Source organism: Eucyclogobius newberryi, unplaced genomic scaffold, assembly GCF_026437365.1.
Source record: "Eucyclogobius newberryi isolate DKJ021-1_F unplaced genomic scaffold, fEucNew1.0.hap1 SCAF_22, whole genome shotgun sequence".
NCBI classification, from domain to species: domain Eukaryota; kingdom Metazoa; phylum Chordata; class Actinopteri; order Gobiiformes; family Gobiidae; genus Eucyclogobius; species Eucyclogobius newberryi.
This window is the reverse complement of record NW_027315857.1, coordinates 6,575,693-6,592,836: the sequence shown is the minus strand read 5'-3', so window position 1 is coordinate 6,592,836 and position 17,144 is coordinate 6,575,693. Positions and strand designations below refer to the sequence as shown.

General features: G+C 41.2%; 1 protein-coding gene across 2 annotated transcripts in view; it reads right to left on the bottom strand.

Moving 5' to 3' along the window:
* LOC140371834 (glucosidase 2 subunit beta-like) overlaps window positions 1–17,144 on the bottom strand; it is a 210,895-nt gene that overhangs the window by 118,131 nt on the left and 75,620 nt on the right. For both annotated transcript variants that reach the window (XM_072459045.1, XM_072459046.1), the window contains one exon: window positions 2,867–2,939. In XM_072459045.1, the coding sequence (XP_072315146.1) occupies window positions 2,867–2,939 (73 nt within the window). The remainder of the gene's footprint in view (window positions 1–2,866; window positions 2,940–17,144) is intronic.

Sequence of the window (17,144 nt, the reverse complement as noted above, 5' to 3'; positions counted from 1 at the left end):
ATACCTGGTCTTGTCAGTTAGCAGCAGCTGGAGAGGTACAATATGGCGGTGGCGTGAAAATGGAATAAACTAGCCGCATCTCCTTGAAAGAAAAACATCAGACGCACACACGCGCACTTACTCAGATATCTGTTCGCAAATAAGGCCGAAACCAACACAAGCTATGGTAAACAAGGCTCTTATGCATGGATAATCTGTTTTGTTATTTCCAAACAATAGATCCCGGCTTATTACAGGGCCAGGACACGTCCATTTGAGGAAAATGTACACACACACACAAAAAAAGGCTAATTTTATGGTGATTTTCATTTTCACTGCGTCACACCAAACCAAGGATATTGAAATGAGGTTCTCGGAGAATGCAGGATATTGTGTATGCAAAGTGTGGCATTGTATTGAAATACGCTCACTCACAATTATAGCAGTAGAAGTAGTGCTAGGATTGTACCGACATTAAAAAGTAGGACTGCTCAAACATTCAGGTATACTACAAAAATGCACAAATACAGTATAAGACAAAGTGTTGATTTGTGGAAATAGAATAAGTTTTTGAAAGTTCGGGTAAATGTACGCTTTACTGTATTGGTAGGGAATCCACAATCACATTGCTATTACTCATCTTTCCGGAAAATGTCATCCAAAGGAATTACTAATGCTCTTCAGGGACTGGAGTGAATAAATATCCATTTTACTAATATGTGGGACAATTGCTAATGTGCCATTTAGGTTAAACAATGTAAATGAATACAGTGATTCATTTTTGTACTGACAAAATTCCACTACTGCAAATAGTTATTGTAATATCATAGAAAAAGTCTGTAAAATGTGTTACACTGCATCACTGGAAAGTCTAAAAAAATCTCACTTTTCTATCTAAATAAAATCACTTTCAATATTGATTTAAACTTATCAATGCCAACAGATCTACACCAGGACTATTCCAGGCCAAAGTATGACTATTCAAGGTCTAAATTAGGACTGCAAAATGACTACTGTCAAAAAATGAGGAAAATAGTGCCCTGGTACACACTGGAGGTACAATTAAAAAGACCGAAGCGGATCATTGGCAGTTTGAGAAGCTTAGAATTATTCAATTCAATTACAATGTGATTAATTGCATAGTCCTATTGAATACTGAAATAAACAGGACACATTACATCTAGCAATAAATATTTTAAATGACTAAGAAAAGGTCGTTTGAAAGTGAAAGAAATGACCAACTATCTCATATTCACTATTCATACAGACCAACATATTCAAAGGACAGGTGAAAAAACACACACAAAAAAAACAGCATTGGTATCACAAAGCCATGGTAACCAGCACTCGAGTTAAGATGAATGGGAACATTACGTAGCAGTGCTCCTGGTCTCCTCAAGCCAAGGTAATTTTCACACTTTGTACCAGACCCATTTGAAGAGGCAATATTTAGACTTCAAATGGACTTCCAATTTTGATGAAATCTTACAGAAGAAACATGTGTTTTGAGTACAGTCAAATTTAGCCTCATGTTCAAAATCCTGGAACAAAAAACTAACCGTGGGAGATATTGAAAGATGAATGTTAGCTAAAGCTGTGTGTAACTACAGTACAACAGACCATAAGTGACTTTAAACGTAAAGCATTTGCAAGCTAGCCGAAGGAAATGTTCAAACTAGCCACATACTTTTCAGTAACACAATAAAAAAAAATTAAAAAAGGTAGTAGCCTTGAAAATAGTGTATTAAGAAGTAAGCAACTACTTAATTAATACCTACATGCCTAAACTTAATTGAGTAGTTATTAAAGTTATTAATTAATTCTTTAAAAACGATCTGCTCATTATGAATTAAAGGTTGAATAGAGGATTTTTGCGACCAATCAGAGTCTAATTTCCTCGTAGCGTGGACAGCAGCATAGCTCTCCCACATATCAATCACTTCCTGCGTGCTAGTGCACACCTGCAGCCTTGTTCTGTCTCGTTCCCATGATATTAACACGTTCCTCTGGCTGTACAGTTCCTTCAGTGTAGCTTCACGCTTCAGACCACAAAAGACAAAAATGGCTGAGGGACCACGGGGAAAGACTGCGTTTGAGTCAGAAGCGACGGAAATCTGCGAAGACAAGAGATGCGATGCAATCTGGTTGCGCTAATAAACAAACGCACGTGTAGCAGTGGGGCTGTTGCATGCTCAAGCACAAGGTTTTATGGCAGGCGGCCTCTCGGAAAGAACAGAAGGGTGGGGAGTGAGTGTGCGCATGCGCCTTTTTAAAAAGGGAGTGTCTGCAGAGCCGCGGCGCGCGGCCGAAACTGCCATGTTATTTTTGTGCCGGCCGCGCACCGCTGTTCCTGAAACTGCGCCGCTATTTGACCGCGTTTTAGCGGTGTTTTAGACTGCGCCGGGTTAGGGTTAGGGTTAGGGTTAGGGTTAGGGTTAGGGTTAGGGTTAAGGTTAAGGTTAAGGTTAAGGTTAAGGTTAGGGTTAGGGTTGATTGGTTTGAATAAAATGTACAATTTAAGAGGTTATTGCCGTTTTTATTAAGTAATTCATTAAAATAGTAAAATAGGTCTGGATACGGGTCCCTGGTCTAAACTCTGGTTCCTGGACAATAAATCCTCTAAAGCTATTTATACACAATCTAAAATATGTTACAGAAAACATAAAGTACGAAGTACAAATTTGCTAAACTTTGCAAAATATGATGTGTCAGTTTTAACGTTGTTGGGACAGTTTCGTGCTACCATCACTGCCATAACAAGCTAAGGACTATATGGATTCTATGCGGAGGTATTTACTAACAGCATCTGGCGCCGTAGAAGCAAATGTGACGACTTTGAGTGGGTTTTGATGGCGCCATGTTGTGATTTAAGATGAAATTCTCTTACCTCTATCAGCCGCCTTCAAATGGGGATCCTCACCCACCAGCCTGCCTGCTCCGGCGGCTTGCGTGCCTTTGATCTTCAGATGCATAATGGAAGCAGAGAGGGAGAGAGAACAAGGTCAAAGATCTGTGGACTTGCGAGACCTTCCACGTTCACCTGAGTTAATGCACGACGCACACAAAAGAGCCACTGTTTCCACATGCGCCCGTCGACAAAGGGGGATTTCAAACGAGACTGCAGCCCCGTGACTGTAAGCAGACGGCTGTTGTAACGGTTGATATTGCAAAAGCGCGCGCTTCAAGAGCCTCCCGAGGGCCTTTAAGAGAGAGTTAATGATGAAAGACAACATGGCGGAATTCTCTTGTACAGGTCGCAGGGGAGAGAACACGGCGACATCCCCCCCTAAAAAAAAGAGAGTATTTTAGCTCTTAATTGTTCCTTTTTGCATGGCACGTTCGCTCGGCAAGATCCAAGTTACCTTTTTGGAAGATTTAAAAAGAGGGATAATCCTTCCACAGTGCCAGAAATGTTGACTTTAAATATCAAAATATTAGCTAAAGGGTTAGAGTTGTTGATGCTCGAAGGCAAAACTAAAAAAACGATTATACTGACAGAGCGTAGTAGAGAAACAGCCGCCAACACTGCATCGTTTTTATCCCCGTGTGTTTCTGAGATGACAAACGGTGACAAGGTATCCACATATGGGACAAAGGAAATTCAGAGTCGGTTTGGATGACTTGTACAGCAGTGTCATATTTTTTCCTCTTTTTTTTTCCTGCTGCATAGAAATCAGACTTGTTTGCTGTGAGAGAACTGGGAGGCGTTGCCAAATGTAACGTTGAGTCATAAAATCGCAGCAAAAATACTACAAAAATTAGACAATAATGTTTTTTTTTTACTGGATGGGAGGGTTTTGTGGCACAGACCAAGGCCTGTTTGATAAATAGGCCAACGGGGAGATGGACCACTCCACAACTGTGATAGATGGTCACCAAAATGGAGTATTGATCGGTGCTGCATTATTTATTTTGCCTTTGTCCAGGTTAGAGTCTAATCTGAAACCATCTTAAAGGAATAATAAGAATATGTCAAACAGCAGTATTTTATCAAGGATCCAAAGTTTAAGAAAGTTTACTGCAGATTTTCAGTCACTAATTGTTTTAAAGCGTTTTATCAAATACTGTAATCATACTTTTAAGTAGACAGCGGAGTTAAACTTGCAAATTCCAATGAAGGAGATACAGGTTTTTTTGGGACAAATCCTCAGACCAAGATAGATATTTTAGAGCAGGGTGACCATAGTTACTGCATTTATATATCAATAATAGTAAGAAATGATATTATCTATGCAACACTGAACATTAAAGGTGCGTATTGGGGGCGGCAGTGCCTTGTTGGTTTGCGTATTTGATCCCCTTTGGCCCTGAGGTGGGCAGTTCAATCCCAGCTTGGACGAGTGCACAGATATGTCCTTGGGCAAGACACTACTTGCTTCCTAAGGATGAATGTTGTATGTGACTATTTGATTGGAGGCGATTGATGGATTGGCTGCCTCATCTCCTTCACTCTAAACCCAAGGCAGTTGTAATTACATGGCATCATGGATTGTAGCTAATCAATCCGGCCCGCCAAACGTTTTAATCCGGCACGCCGAACATTTAGAATTCATATTTTAATTTATTTTTAAAATTTCGTTCATAGGACCGTAGTTAGATCCGTAACCGTTTTTATCGCTAAAACTACATATCCCACAATGCCGCTGGTGGCCGCCCCTCCCCCGCGCGGCTCTTCACTGCCATGTGTGCTGCCGAGGGAGAAGTGCAGAGGGAAGTAAGACGAGCGTTTGCCCACTTTACAGCACTTACGCACCTCAGAGCAGAGATCTGAGTGAGGACAGAGACGTCTGGTTTTGGAAACACGTGGAAGAAAGAAAGGAGACGGTTTTGTGGATGTTAGAGCTAATGTGGAGCAAACAACAAGAAAACTAACTTCTGTGATGATGCTCTGTGAGGAAAACCTCCTCTACAAACCTGGACAGATCAGGAGCCACAGGTAAAAACACAGGTCAGAGTGTAATAAAGTATGAACATGACTGTGTCCACACTATTGTGACTGTGAACACAAACACAATGACCTAATTTGAGTCACTACATGAATAATTTGTCACTAAGATCAGCTTAAACTATGAAAATAGCGAGCTCATATTGAGTTTGAGCAGAAAATGTCTGTGATATGAACATTTCATATCATAAATCACATCAAAAGCATGAATATGGACTCCAAGTTTCCACAACTATTACTAGGCTGTAAAAAAGCTATTTATTTCTTATATTTTCTATTGTTTGATTTTGTACATAATATTTGGCCCACGATTTGACAAAATAGTTTGGTTTGATGGAACACTGTGGCTCATGCACTTATTATTTTAAATGCAAGAGGCGTAACTTAACCTCCTTATTTCAACGCTCCCACGTTTGTTTGTATTTTGTGGTGAGTCAGTTCAGGTGTACAGATAACTACTATTTTGATATTAAGTCAAATACAATATTTTTCAGTTCCAAATACCTATGACTAAATGTTTATCTCTGTAGATCAACTCTAAAGTTGTAATGCACACAAACTGGAGCACAGTATTGGTGAAATGACACCTGTTTTTCTTAATACATTTCAGTTTATGAGAACAAACATTTTGTAATTTCTTTTAATCGATCCAGTAATTGCTTCAAAAACAGCATAGGCTATATAAAGCTATATATTTTTATTGTTTTATGTTTTACGTTATGTTCGGCCCGCGACCCAGCCTGAGCGTTGAAATTTGGCCCGCGGCCCAAAATGAGTTTGACACCCCTGAGTTAGACTAATGTATTATTACAAATAGAGCACATACAAAACATGTTTTTTAAATTGTTTCAAAAATACTAAAGCATAAAACGTATACATTTAAGGCCACATATTCTTTATAGGTGTTGGTTCATCTTAATTGTCGAGAGTAAACAAGCAATCATTTGCCCTCCAGTAGGCTTACTCTAGCTGCCAATAATTCAGATGTGCTAAACCTTAAGTGCAGGTTAAGATTTCAACCCCTAAAGGCAAGAAAAAGAAACTGGTCTTAAGATGTACCTTTAGAACAGTGACCACAGTCAAATACACTTTAGGATTAGATTCATGTACCTTTATGCAATTTCCTGTGTATTGTAGTATGTCTTGTCTGATTATGTCTTCTGTGCCTGTTATACAATGTTGGTTTCTACTGCTGCTTTTACCCCATGTCCCATGGGACTACGAATGGAAATGAGTTCATTAATACATGCTGTCCCATTCAAACAAATAAATACATAAACTAAACTAAAAAGTCTGATTTATCTGATTAATCGTTTTATCCCAAAATTGCCTGATGGTCAAATTGTACTAATATAAACATACAAAAAAATGAGTGGCATTATTATATAAGAAGGTACAAATGATCCTATGTCATGTTTTTGCTTCATGGATGTGTCGGTAAACCTCCACTCTGTACAGCAGCAGTATTTGGGGACACAAATGACTCAAGTATCCCCGCGACAACAGCCTGTGCTCACAGTCGCCTCAACAAGACAAGTGTCCAGCGTGCATTGTAGCGAGTATAATGGGGGCTGCACTTCAAGCCCGATCTATCTTTTACCCAGCATGTCTTTTTAATGTCCAGAAAGTCATTCCACTTCTTGTTTGTGCCTAAAACACGACAGCTACCGAGCAATATCTTGGAGCGGCACATTGTTCAAAATAAATAAAACCGTTACAGAATAGCACGCTGCTCTCAAACACTGCAAGTCTTTGAAGGATCTTTACTCCACGGTTTCTATAGATGCACATAACACTTTAGACTTACAATGGCTACACCGGGGTATTGGTCTGCTGAGATTCGGGCCTGCCGAATGAAAAGACTTGCACACACAAATGCAGGAAGCTGCTAATTAATTGACAAGAAGATATTACGGAATTTATGATCATCAAACAGACTTCATTCCGTTCCCTCTGCGCCGCCATCCGTGCCAACTCACTTTCCCTGGCGACTCACTTAAGAGATGTATCTTATAAAAACAGCCCTAATCAAAATAAATGACTAAAAGCTCGGAGGGAGTTGAGGACTACACATCTTCATGAGGGGAACTGATGAAATTTAAATAGCCACGTTGATGGGAGGTCCAAATCACACGGAATACTCTCTTATGTAATACGAAGGGTGGTTTCCTCAGTTCCACGTGGGAGAACTACATTCATGACAGCAAACATGTGGCTTTCTTCTTTCCTCGATCCCAAAGTGGCACGCTCAATTGAGCCGTTACAATTTACAGAAATGTCTTTAATATTTAATTGGCCGCATACTTATGTGTTCTCATTTTTTCATGGTTATCAGTTGTAGGGAATGAAATCTATTCAAAGGGTTTTCTAACTCGACCCTCAAGACAACACAATTAGGTTTGCACTGTAAATAGTGTCTCTTTGTAAAAAATAAACACAACAAAACAAAAAGATGTAAAGAAAAAGAGCACCTTAAGTGAGAATGTGCCTTTTTTTCCCCTGGTAATTACTGTAACTGAACTGCAAATAACTAAGCCTCTTGGGAAGCAAATATTTAAAAAGAGAAGCACAATTAGACGGAATAAACCATACTTTGAGGGTCTGTCCATGTTTATGATTTATGAACATACCATTTTATCTATTTTAGAATAATGAAGCTCTTAGACGTTTCACTTGACAAGAACTGAGATAACAGAATATGGTCAGTGTGAAATTTTCCAAACCGCACCCTGACTACTTGTTTTCACAGCTTCTATGTCCATGCAACAGAATCCAAAATAACTGCAAAGTTTTATTACACATGACCAACACACGATAAGATCTTAGGACTTTTAAGAGCTTTTAAGTTATAGTTTCTCCCCAACATTTAAAATAAACTAAATGTAATATATTAAAACTGAATACTAGAAGTAGCACAATATGTCTCCTTTAGAATCCCGCATGTGTCAGCTGTCTCAAGTTACAGTCATAGTTTATGAGGAGGTTGCAGAATTCATGCCAGGCCTTTTCGCACATTCGCTTGATAAAAAGTGACACCAGGACAATGTTTGCGGTTCACCAAAAAATCTCTTGCCTCTCGACACTGTCGCTAATGCGAACTGAACTTCTCTCTGACATTTGGGGAGGCCTTTGTGGAGCTTAACGTTTGGACTCCAGGGCTCAAACGGATAGGCGTTATGGAGCGTACAAACCCCCTTCAGCTAGCTTACACTGTCAACATATCATTAAATCTGCACTGTGTAACTGTTTTGATAACGGGTACAGGCTCATTGTAATAATGCATGTTTTTCAAGGCTTTTTTGAGCAATAACCCCACACGTAATTAAATAAATGTCTGAGGTACACAGTTGAAATGGAGTTCAAATTGTAATACCGTTTGCTGGAGAAAGAGTGGTTGCCAGGTGACTCATCATTATCATGTGTTTTGGGACTGTTCTATTCTCCTTAAATATTGGACTCATTTTCAAACAGTGGAATAAGGAAGAAGGTGTTTAAAACTTTCAATCTCACAAATTGGCACATCACTAGTATTGACATTGACAATTTTGACAAGCTTTAGATCAGCTTTTTTAGACACAGAGTTGTAGCAGGGTGATATCCCCTTCACAGCCAATCAGCTCTCATCAAAGTGTCATCATACAGTGACTCACATGGCTCTTACTTACCAGTTTGAAAAGATAAAAATGTGTAATAATTACAATGAGAGGGGGTGTAGAGGTATTTTATGAAGTGCAGCTTTGACAATACACTTTCTTGGGTGTAAACAGATTTTACAAATTATGAGGGGGAAAAATGTCCCAGCTTTAACAAAGCACCCTGCATACTGTTTTTGACATTGTCATCGCACTTGACAAACATTGTATTTGGACCTCAAAACTTCTGCCATGGACACAATAAATGGATACCTTCTGAAAGTAATTCTGGCGGCATGGAAGAAGACCATCATACAAAAATGTATGATTCTAATTTTGACATTATAATTGGCATACATACATACAATGGGAAAATAATCACATTTTATTTCATTTGATTGGTAAATTCTTAAGTTATTTGATTTGATATACTTTCCTATTATTATCATTCATTGTTGTATGGTACACCTTAACGCTAAGTTCCTATGTTGTGATTGTTGTTCACTAACAATATCAATAAACCTTTTTCTGATTCTGGTTCTGACATTCAGTCTTAATTTGAAAAATTACAAATTGTCTTTTTCTGCAAAAAGGCATGAAAAGACCATTTTTAAATTTTCAAATAAAGACTGAATGTATTCCTGTTCTCTTTCTTGTTGGGTTCTATTTTTCGGTTTTATGTATATATATATGAATATATGGTGGAGGTTTTGGAAGCAGTGAACCTGATGAGTTGACTTGATCTGGTGCTGAAAATGCTTTGAGTGAGATTGAGAAGGAATCAAGGACAAGAAGGAAGAGGTCTTGCCGAGGACTGTTTTATAGATGAAGAGAAAACGCAGAGAGAGGAGCGAAGGCCGATCTGCCAGTTTATACAAGTCACAGCAGTGTGTGTGAAAGGGAGCGTTGGTGGTAAAACGAACGGCTGAGTGGAAAAGTGTATCCAGCTATTTAAGAGTGCTGCTGGGTGCCTTTTTTATACATTTTATCACCATACTCCAAGATAGGCAGTTATCTTGACCAGGGGATGTTTGGTGGACGAGTGAATGAGGCTTTATCTCATGAGCGGAATGATAGTCTGACCTGACCTTTCGTCTCTCTTGTAGGTTATTGATATGCGGTGAAAGACAAGAATGAATCGCTAGAAATCAGCTACTAATCGATACTAAAACTAGAATCAAAACTAGATAATCTCGTAATAGTAAAAATTTCCTGAACAGTTTTAGTATAATATTGATCAAAATCAGAACTAGTATAAGCCTCTTTCTTAGACTGATATTTGAAATTGCATCATGACAGCATTGTAGGTGGTGACAAACTATAAAGCAGGGGTCTCCAACCATCCATTTTGAGAAGCTTGCAAAGGAATTTCCAAAACATTGGCTGTCTCCGCCAAGCTTGGTTAGGGCGCCGTGACCTGCAGCCATCCATGTGCAGCAGCAAGAGCTGCAAAGAAGCCAAAAACATACAGTTTTTGTGAAGAGTGGGAACATTCAACTGGCTGTGGGTAAGCGATGCGATACAGTGGTGAAGTCGATGATTTTCTTATTGATCACTGATGCTGAACTGTTTTTACCCTCGCGGCACTTTAAGGCTTTCTCTAGAGGATATTTTACTAGTACAAGTACTGTAATGTGGGGCACCATCCTGTATTGGGCATTTAACAATTCTATAATCAAATATCAAAATTAATTTACGTATCAAAATATATATTTGCTCATTAATCTGAAGGTTTGTGGGACTGTAACCGAATGAAGACTTTACCAAATGTGGTTTATGAATTTTGTTGACTAAATAATTAGACAGATAATGAATATGGAATATGCAAATGAGTCAATAACAGATGCTAGACATGATTGTACTTGATCTAGCTAGTTGTGTGTGAGCTAATGTTGATTCTATATGATCTCATCAGCCAGATGTGAAATACATGCGTTTTTCATACGACTAGAAGCAGGAGCTGTGATGCTGAGGAGATGGGCTCGTGTGTTGCCTCCATGGTTCGCTCAAGGGGTCATGCTGGGAGAGACTGCGCCAGCTCAGTCCACACGCTGGGCAGGGCACGGCCACTCTCTGACCTGAAGCTCTAGCTCGGACAGTGTCAGGCTGAAGACGCGCTGGATCAGGTTCAGTGATCTGCGTTTTCCTTGACTCTGAGGCGTTCCTCAGATAAAAAGGGCCGTTGCACTGATTCACTGATGAGGCTGGTCTGAAGAGACTGTTCTGGATCCAAGTTTTGTTGTAGACTTGAAAAGTTGCAAAAGGGTCATTTGCTTGAAACGGGCACAGAAATCTTATTTATGAGTGAGAAAAGTTAGCTTCCCCGGGAGTGTCTCCCTGGAATATCTTTGTTCCATGGGTTAGCTTAGCATCACTAGGCCAGAGATGAGCCATCTCTCTCCCGAGATACTTCTTCCTTGAAGATCTCCAATTGAACTAATTTGGTCACCTACTGCAAGGGTTGGGTTTTGGCGCCATTGTTCAACAAATCAGCACACATGCGGAGTGAGAGCTGATTAGAGAAAAAGATCCGGAATAATGCAGCCATTGTTTAAAGTTAACATTAGGTTACATAGGTACAAAGGCAAAGTTGTTCAGAAGACGAGTCATAAAACTGTTAAATGAACATGTAGAACACAATTACATTTTGTACAGTAAATTCATCCTGTGGTCTACAATCAGATGATTGTTTACTAAAACCGCATAGTCTTTTTAGCATTTTAGTTTTTTCCTTGGGAGAGAAAATGGCTCTGTTAGTTCATTTTAATCCAAAAGCAGTTATTTGATGTCAAAAGTTTTTTTCAACATGCAAAGCGCAAAGTCTCTGCTCCTGCAGAGACATCATGAATCTCCACGTGGGAGTTGTACGTGGTCGCACCACACATCACCTGCATTCCTGTCACCATGGCAACGTTTGGAGGTCGTCTGTGGTTCGCTACATTTCTCTCATTGTAGACCTGCACAAACTTTACTCTCCTCTTTCCCGGCAATCACTTCTCCGGGAGCTTTTATGAGGTGTCACCTTTCCTTTTTCTGTTTTATCTTTGGGGCGCAGGCACCAAGCAGTGGGCTTGGTTAGGTTTGGAATCAGACTACGAAATAACAGATGCGCGGGCGGATCAAGACGACTGGGGAAAATGACTTTCACATAGCCTTGTTCTGCTGGTGTCAGGTTACAAAATGTATTTCATCTAATGTTAATCGGCCTTATATAATCTGCCTCATATTCACAAAAAGTTGCAAAAGAGTGAATGAATGAAAGTGTAAACTGATGCCAAAGCAGCGACACACAGAAGGGCATGCCGCAAAGTCAAATTCATTGTTGCAAAATACTTACGTTGTTAATTTACCTACGACAGAAAACATATGTTTTGCAGTCCTGAGAAAAGCCTGAGCGTTACCTGGAGTATGTCTACAGGGAAGGACTGAAAAGAGGGGAAGATGTGAAGGCCAAGGGGTTGTGCACCGAGACTCGGAGCCTGGGGGTAATGGGGTGGGGGGGTAATAAAAACAAAAAAATAAAATCATATCATGCATCAAGTGAATGGACAGTGGCCTACAAATGCAGGAAATCACTTTTTCTTCAAAGGCCGTGACTGCAGAGCCGCGGCGCAGTCAAATGGGCCTAGGAGTTTCAGGAACCGCGGCACTGCCATTTAGCCTCATGGCCAACTTTAACTTTAACCTTAACCTTAACCTTAACCTTAACCTTAACCTTAACCTTAACCTTAACCTTAACCTTAACCTTAACCTTAACCCTAACCCTAACCCTGACCCGGCTCTGTAGACATTCCCTTCTTCAAATGTTTCAAGACTCCCCAAGACACACCTGTTGTGTCTCTGCCTATAAACAAATAACTTGAATGTTGAACCATGTCCTTTGAGTGCCTTGAAGGTGGAAAACGCTTTATAAATACACTGTAGACATAATATATTACTTTGTAATATATATTGAGATAAATGTTCAGACAACAGAAATAACATTTTGGTCCAGCCAAAATAAGCTATAAAATAATTCGAAACATGAATAGCTCTTGGAGACCCCTGCTCTAAACTGAACCGTTTGCAAGAAAATGATTGAAGTGTTATCACACAGTGAAGTTATTAGTGCAAACAGATTATAGGATTCAAGACCTTCTCACCTTTATACATTTTAGCGCAAATTGCCAAAACCCCATAGGGATGTAATAAGAACAATAAAAATAACATTTTCCAAGAGATTATTTTTTCATACCTGACAGTTTTGAGTACTGATTCACAGTCATGTGATGTTGCTCTGACATGCCTTGTCAGCTGATTTACACAGATATTGCTGCCTCTACCATCTGCAGTTAGATCTAGTACCCTAGGTGTGGGAAAATAAAAAGGCCCCCTCAACCTGGTTTATAGACCGGTGGGACCTTTTTACTCTCACACAAACAAAAAGTTTAGAACAGTACAATTTAATTAGGTAGAAATAGTTACTCAATGTCAGGGGCTTAGCTAAATTATTAATCCCCACAAAGGGTATTAATAATCTAATAATAAGGGGTGTCCATGTAGCTCATTCATACATTTAATCACACAATAAAATAGATTTACCTCAAATATAAAAGCGACACAAACGCTGGCTAAAAGTTGCTCACACAAAAAAGGCCAGTACTGAGCTTCTGCTGGCAATCAGATGAAACAGCAGTTGTGTGTGTGGCTATGTGAAGGGTAGAATAATGACAGATAATGGCAGAGGGCTAGTAACGCTGTGACCAGGAAAAGAATCCATGTTTTGGGCCTAAGGCGGGCAGCTGTGTTCCCTCTCATCCCCCTCTCCCACTCTCCAAAGCGCTCTTCAAACACGGGACAAAGATACCCTAAGTGGCTTCCTTTTTCCCGTCCCTGAACATGGCTGCTGGCGCTTTCCTCCAGCTTGCAGCGAGAAGTGCCACGGGTAGTTGAGTCATGGCGGTTTTAACAAGCGACTCTTTTGATTAATTTTAATGACACTTCCGTAACAAAATCCTCCACTAGGAGGATGTTTTATTACATGTCTAGAGTTGAGAGACATTCTGTATGATACTTTAAGAGGGGCTCCATAATGACTGTATTTTTATTCATTTTGCATCTTTTGCAGGGTGACTCATGTCTGCTGGGGGAACTATGTTTAGTCTACAGCAGCACTAGTGTAGGCAAAGCTGCAATAAATGTCGAGTTTGTTTCAATTTGTGAAAAACAAGCCAAGGCGCGAGTCACGTAAAAAGAAATTCAAAGGGTGAAGGGCTAAACAAACAGCATAAAGTTATTGTTGTATACTGTAGCAATCTGTTAATTGCTGTTGACAAAATGTTCTTCTTCTTCCATTCCCCGAGGGGAGTGGTACAGGCACATCGATGACCATCCAGATGCTCCTCAACTGCCTGGAGAAACTGTCTCTACTCGAGGCACCTGCTATTGTGATTTTGGGCGTTACAAAAATAAATTGAATTTAATTTAACACTCCAGATAAACAGTTCTTCATATGCCTCGAAGTACTGGTTCTCCCCCTGAGTGGTTCCAGCTCCACAGTCTATCTGCAAATTGAAGCGCGTCCGCCTGTCCAGAGAAGGGGGGTCTAAGGACAGGGGAGCTTGGGATATTTGTCAAGTCCCTATGAACTGTTCTCACTGTCGGCCTTCAAGGCAACTGCTGTTGTGATTTCGCCTTTAAAAAAATAAATTGAATTGAAAGTATACATTTCACATAAAATAACTGCAATATGAATCAGAATAAAGTTTATTGCCATTTGTCAATGAACAGGATTCACGAACATAGGAACTTGGCGGTTCGGTGCAACACAAACATCAAACACTGAACAATGAATACAAAAACAATGGACAATGAATCGCTAAATAGGTAAGTAGAGTTTAAAAATAGACATGATATGTACATAAAATAAAGTATGTAGTGCAATAAAAAGTGAACGGTGCAGTGAGTGCAAAGTGCTTAGGCAGTGTTCATGAGTACAATGGCAGAGGGAAAGAAACTGTTCTTGTAGCGGGAGGTTCTGGTCCGGATGGACCGTAGCCTCCTGCCTGAGGGGAGTGGCCTCCTGCCTGAGGGGAGGGGCTCAAATGTTTGTGTCCAGGGTAAGAAGGGTCGGCTGTGATCCGGCCTGCACGTCCCAGAGTCCTGGAGACGTACATGTCCTGCAGAGATGGAAGTTCGCGGCCGATCACCTTCTCAGCAGAGCGCACAATGCGCGCAATGCAGTGGCTCCAGCGTACCACACGGTGATGGAGGAGGTGATGGAGGAGATGAGGATGGACTCAATGATGGCTGTGTAGAACTGCACCATCATCTCTGCTGGCAGCTTTGCCTTCATCAGCTGCCTTCTTCGGCTGCCTGCTGGGCCTTCCCGGTGGGGGAGATGATGGTGAGCCCCCACTTGAGGTCTCGGGTGATGATACCGAGAAAGCGGAGGGAGTCCACAGTGGATATGGGGGAGCCCGAGATGGTGAGGGGGGGCTGGGGGACTGTGACTTTCCTGAAGTCCAAGATCATATCCACTATTTTTTGGGCATTGAGCTCCAGGTTGTTACCGCGGCACCCGGACACCAGCCGGTCGACCTCCCTCCTGTAGACAGACTCATCCCTGCCCGAGATGAGCCCGATGAGGGTGGTGTCGTCCGCAAACTTGATTCGTTTTACGGAGTCGTGGCTGGCGGCGCAGCAGTTTGTGTACAGGGAGAGCTCCTGTGCTGATAGTCCGTGTGTCTGAGACATTCTTCCCCAGCCCCACGCACTGTGTCCGATCCGTCAGGAAGTCAGTGATCCTGTTCCTGGACTGTGAAAGTGGTGGGGGAGGTGGGGGACACAAGACATTTTAAGTCTATAATGTTGGAGATACAAACAAGAGCCATCTTTTTTAGCTGAGGGCTGAAAATGTACCTGAAACCGAACAATTAAAGTACTTAACAGTTCTACCCAACATGTTACATTTGGCCTCCAGTTTGGCCAAAAAAAAAAAAAATCCTATTTATACATGCACTCACACTGGACGGCCGTCAGCACGAGGGAACGCAGCAGCTTGTGCGTCGCCGTCACACTCTCCGATCACACAGTGGGCTGGTGTCTTGGCATGTGACAGCAGCGAGATCCAGGAGCAGCAGAACAGGAGAAAAGAGCAGGAGGGGAGAACATGGCAGGAGAACACTACCACTTCTTACATCAAACCACAACAGAGCCACAGAGCTGTCCCTGTTAACTGTGACACCGTTCAACTGCTCGTCAGGGCGCGAGGCGAGGAGGAAACCCACTGAACGCCAAGACGACACAAACTGTTTATTAAAGCAGTGAGTGGGTGCATCAGGATAGTGAACATACTGTAGTCTTGTCAAATCTTTGGAAGCACCGAAAGCCTGCATTTTCTCATCCCTCCATGAAATTGAATGTTGGGAAGGGAAATGAAGTGTGCCATCTAATAACAGTAAACAGAGTCAGTGAGGCTTGAGCTGCACAGAGCAGATATTGAGCAATGCAGACGGAGATTTTATGAGTGCTATTGTTTGAGTTTGACGCAGCACTTCTTTAGCTGAGTCAAACGCAGAGGTTGCTTCTAGAAAGGCATATGCATTCATACAACAAAGGAGCAAAAATGTTTATCAAGTGCACCACTTCAGCAGTGTACAACCACACTTCCCTTTACATAAAGTGATAATGCATGCATTAATGTAGACATCAAAGATGCACACTTAACTTAAAACATTGTGATCATATCATTAAGTGCTATAAATGTTGCAGTCTGTGCAAAAACAGATTTGTGCCCATATGTTGGTATTTTTACAGAGAGCATCAGATGGATCGGCAGAAGTTCTAAACTGAAATTTAAAGAAGCAGTTAAATGATCTGGAGCCAGACTTTGGGGCCTGGGAGTGCTGTTGTGAGAGTGTGACAGAAGGGGAAGAGAACAGTGAGCAGGAGACAGAGCAGCGCCACAAAAAGGAAAGCCTGTCTCCTAGCGGAGGTCTGCGCGCGGCCCGTCACTTGTCATGGCGTGGTGAAACTGAAGCAATGTGTGCCATGAAATATTCACTCAAGTTGTCTTTGCCTAAAAGGGGAATAGGGAGGAGAGAGGGCTGGATGAGAGAGATGGAGAGTCCCTCAAATGCTATTGATGTCAGGCCTGGTTAGAAGAGGGGGGCAGACCTCAGCGGGGTGTCCATTAAATGTCATAAATACATGGGAAATTCTACCACATGCACAAAATATCTGGTTATAGTACCAGCTAACAGCACAGATTTGTCAGGAGAATTGTTGAACAAGAGATTTTAAAACTATACAGAGGTGGCCTAGAAGTGTAAGAACTGTATTAATGCTCGACAACCAATCTACTAAATACATTAAAATTAAATGGGGAAAAAGAGGGTCAGTAGTGAGGATCACTACTCCTAGGGAGGGGCTGAGTGCTGGAGAAATTGTAGTTGCCAAGAAGAACATCATTATCATGTGTTTTGGGACAGTCCTGTTGCGCATAAATATGGGAAGGAAATTAGCAAGGCGCTGCAGACAGCTTTTGACAGAATTATGTACCTGGGCCTCAAGACCTCCACGTGGACAAAATAGATGGATACCTTTGG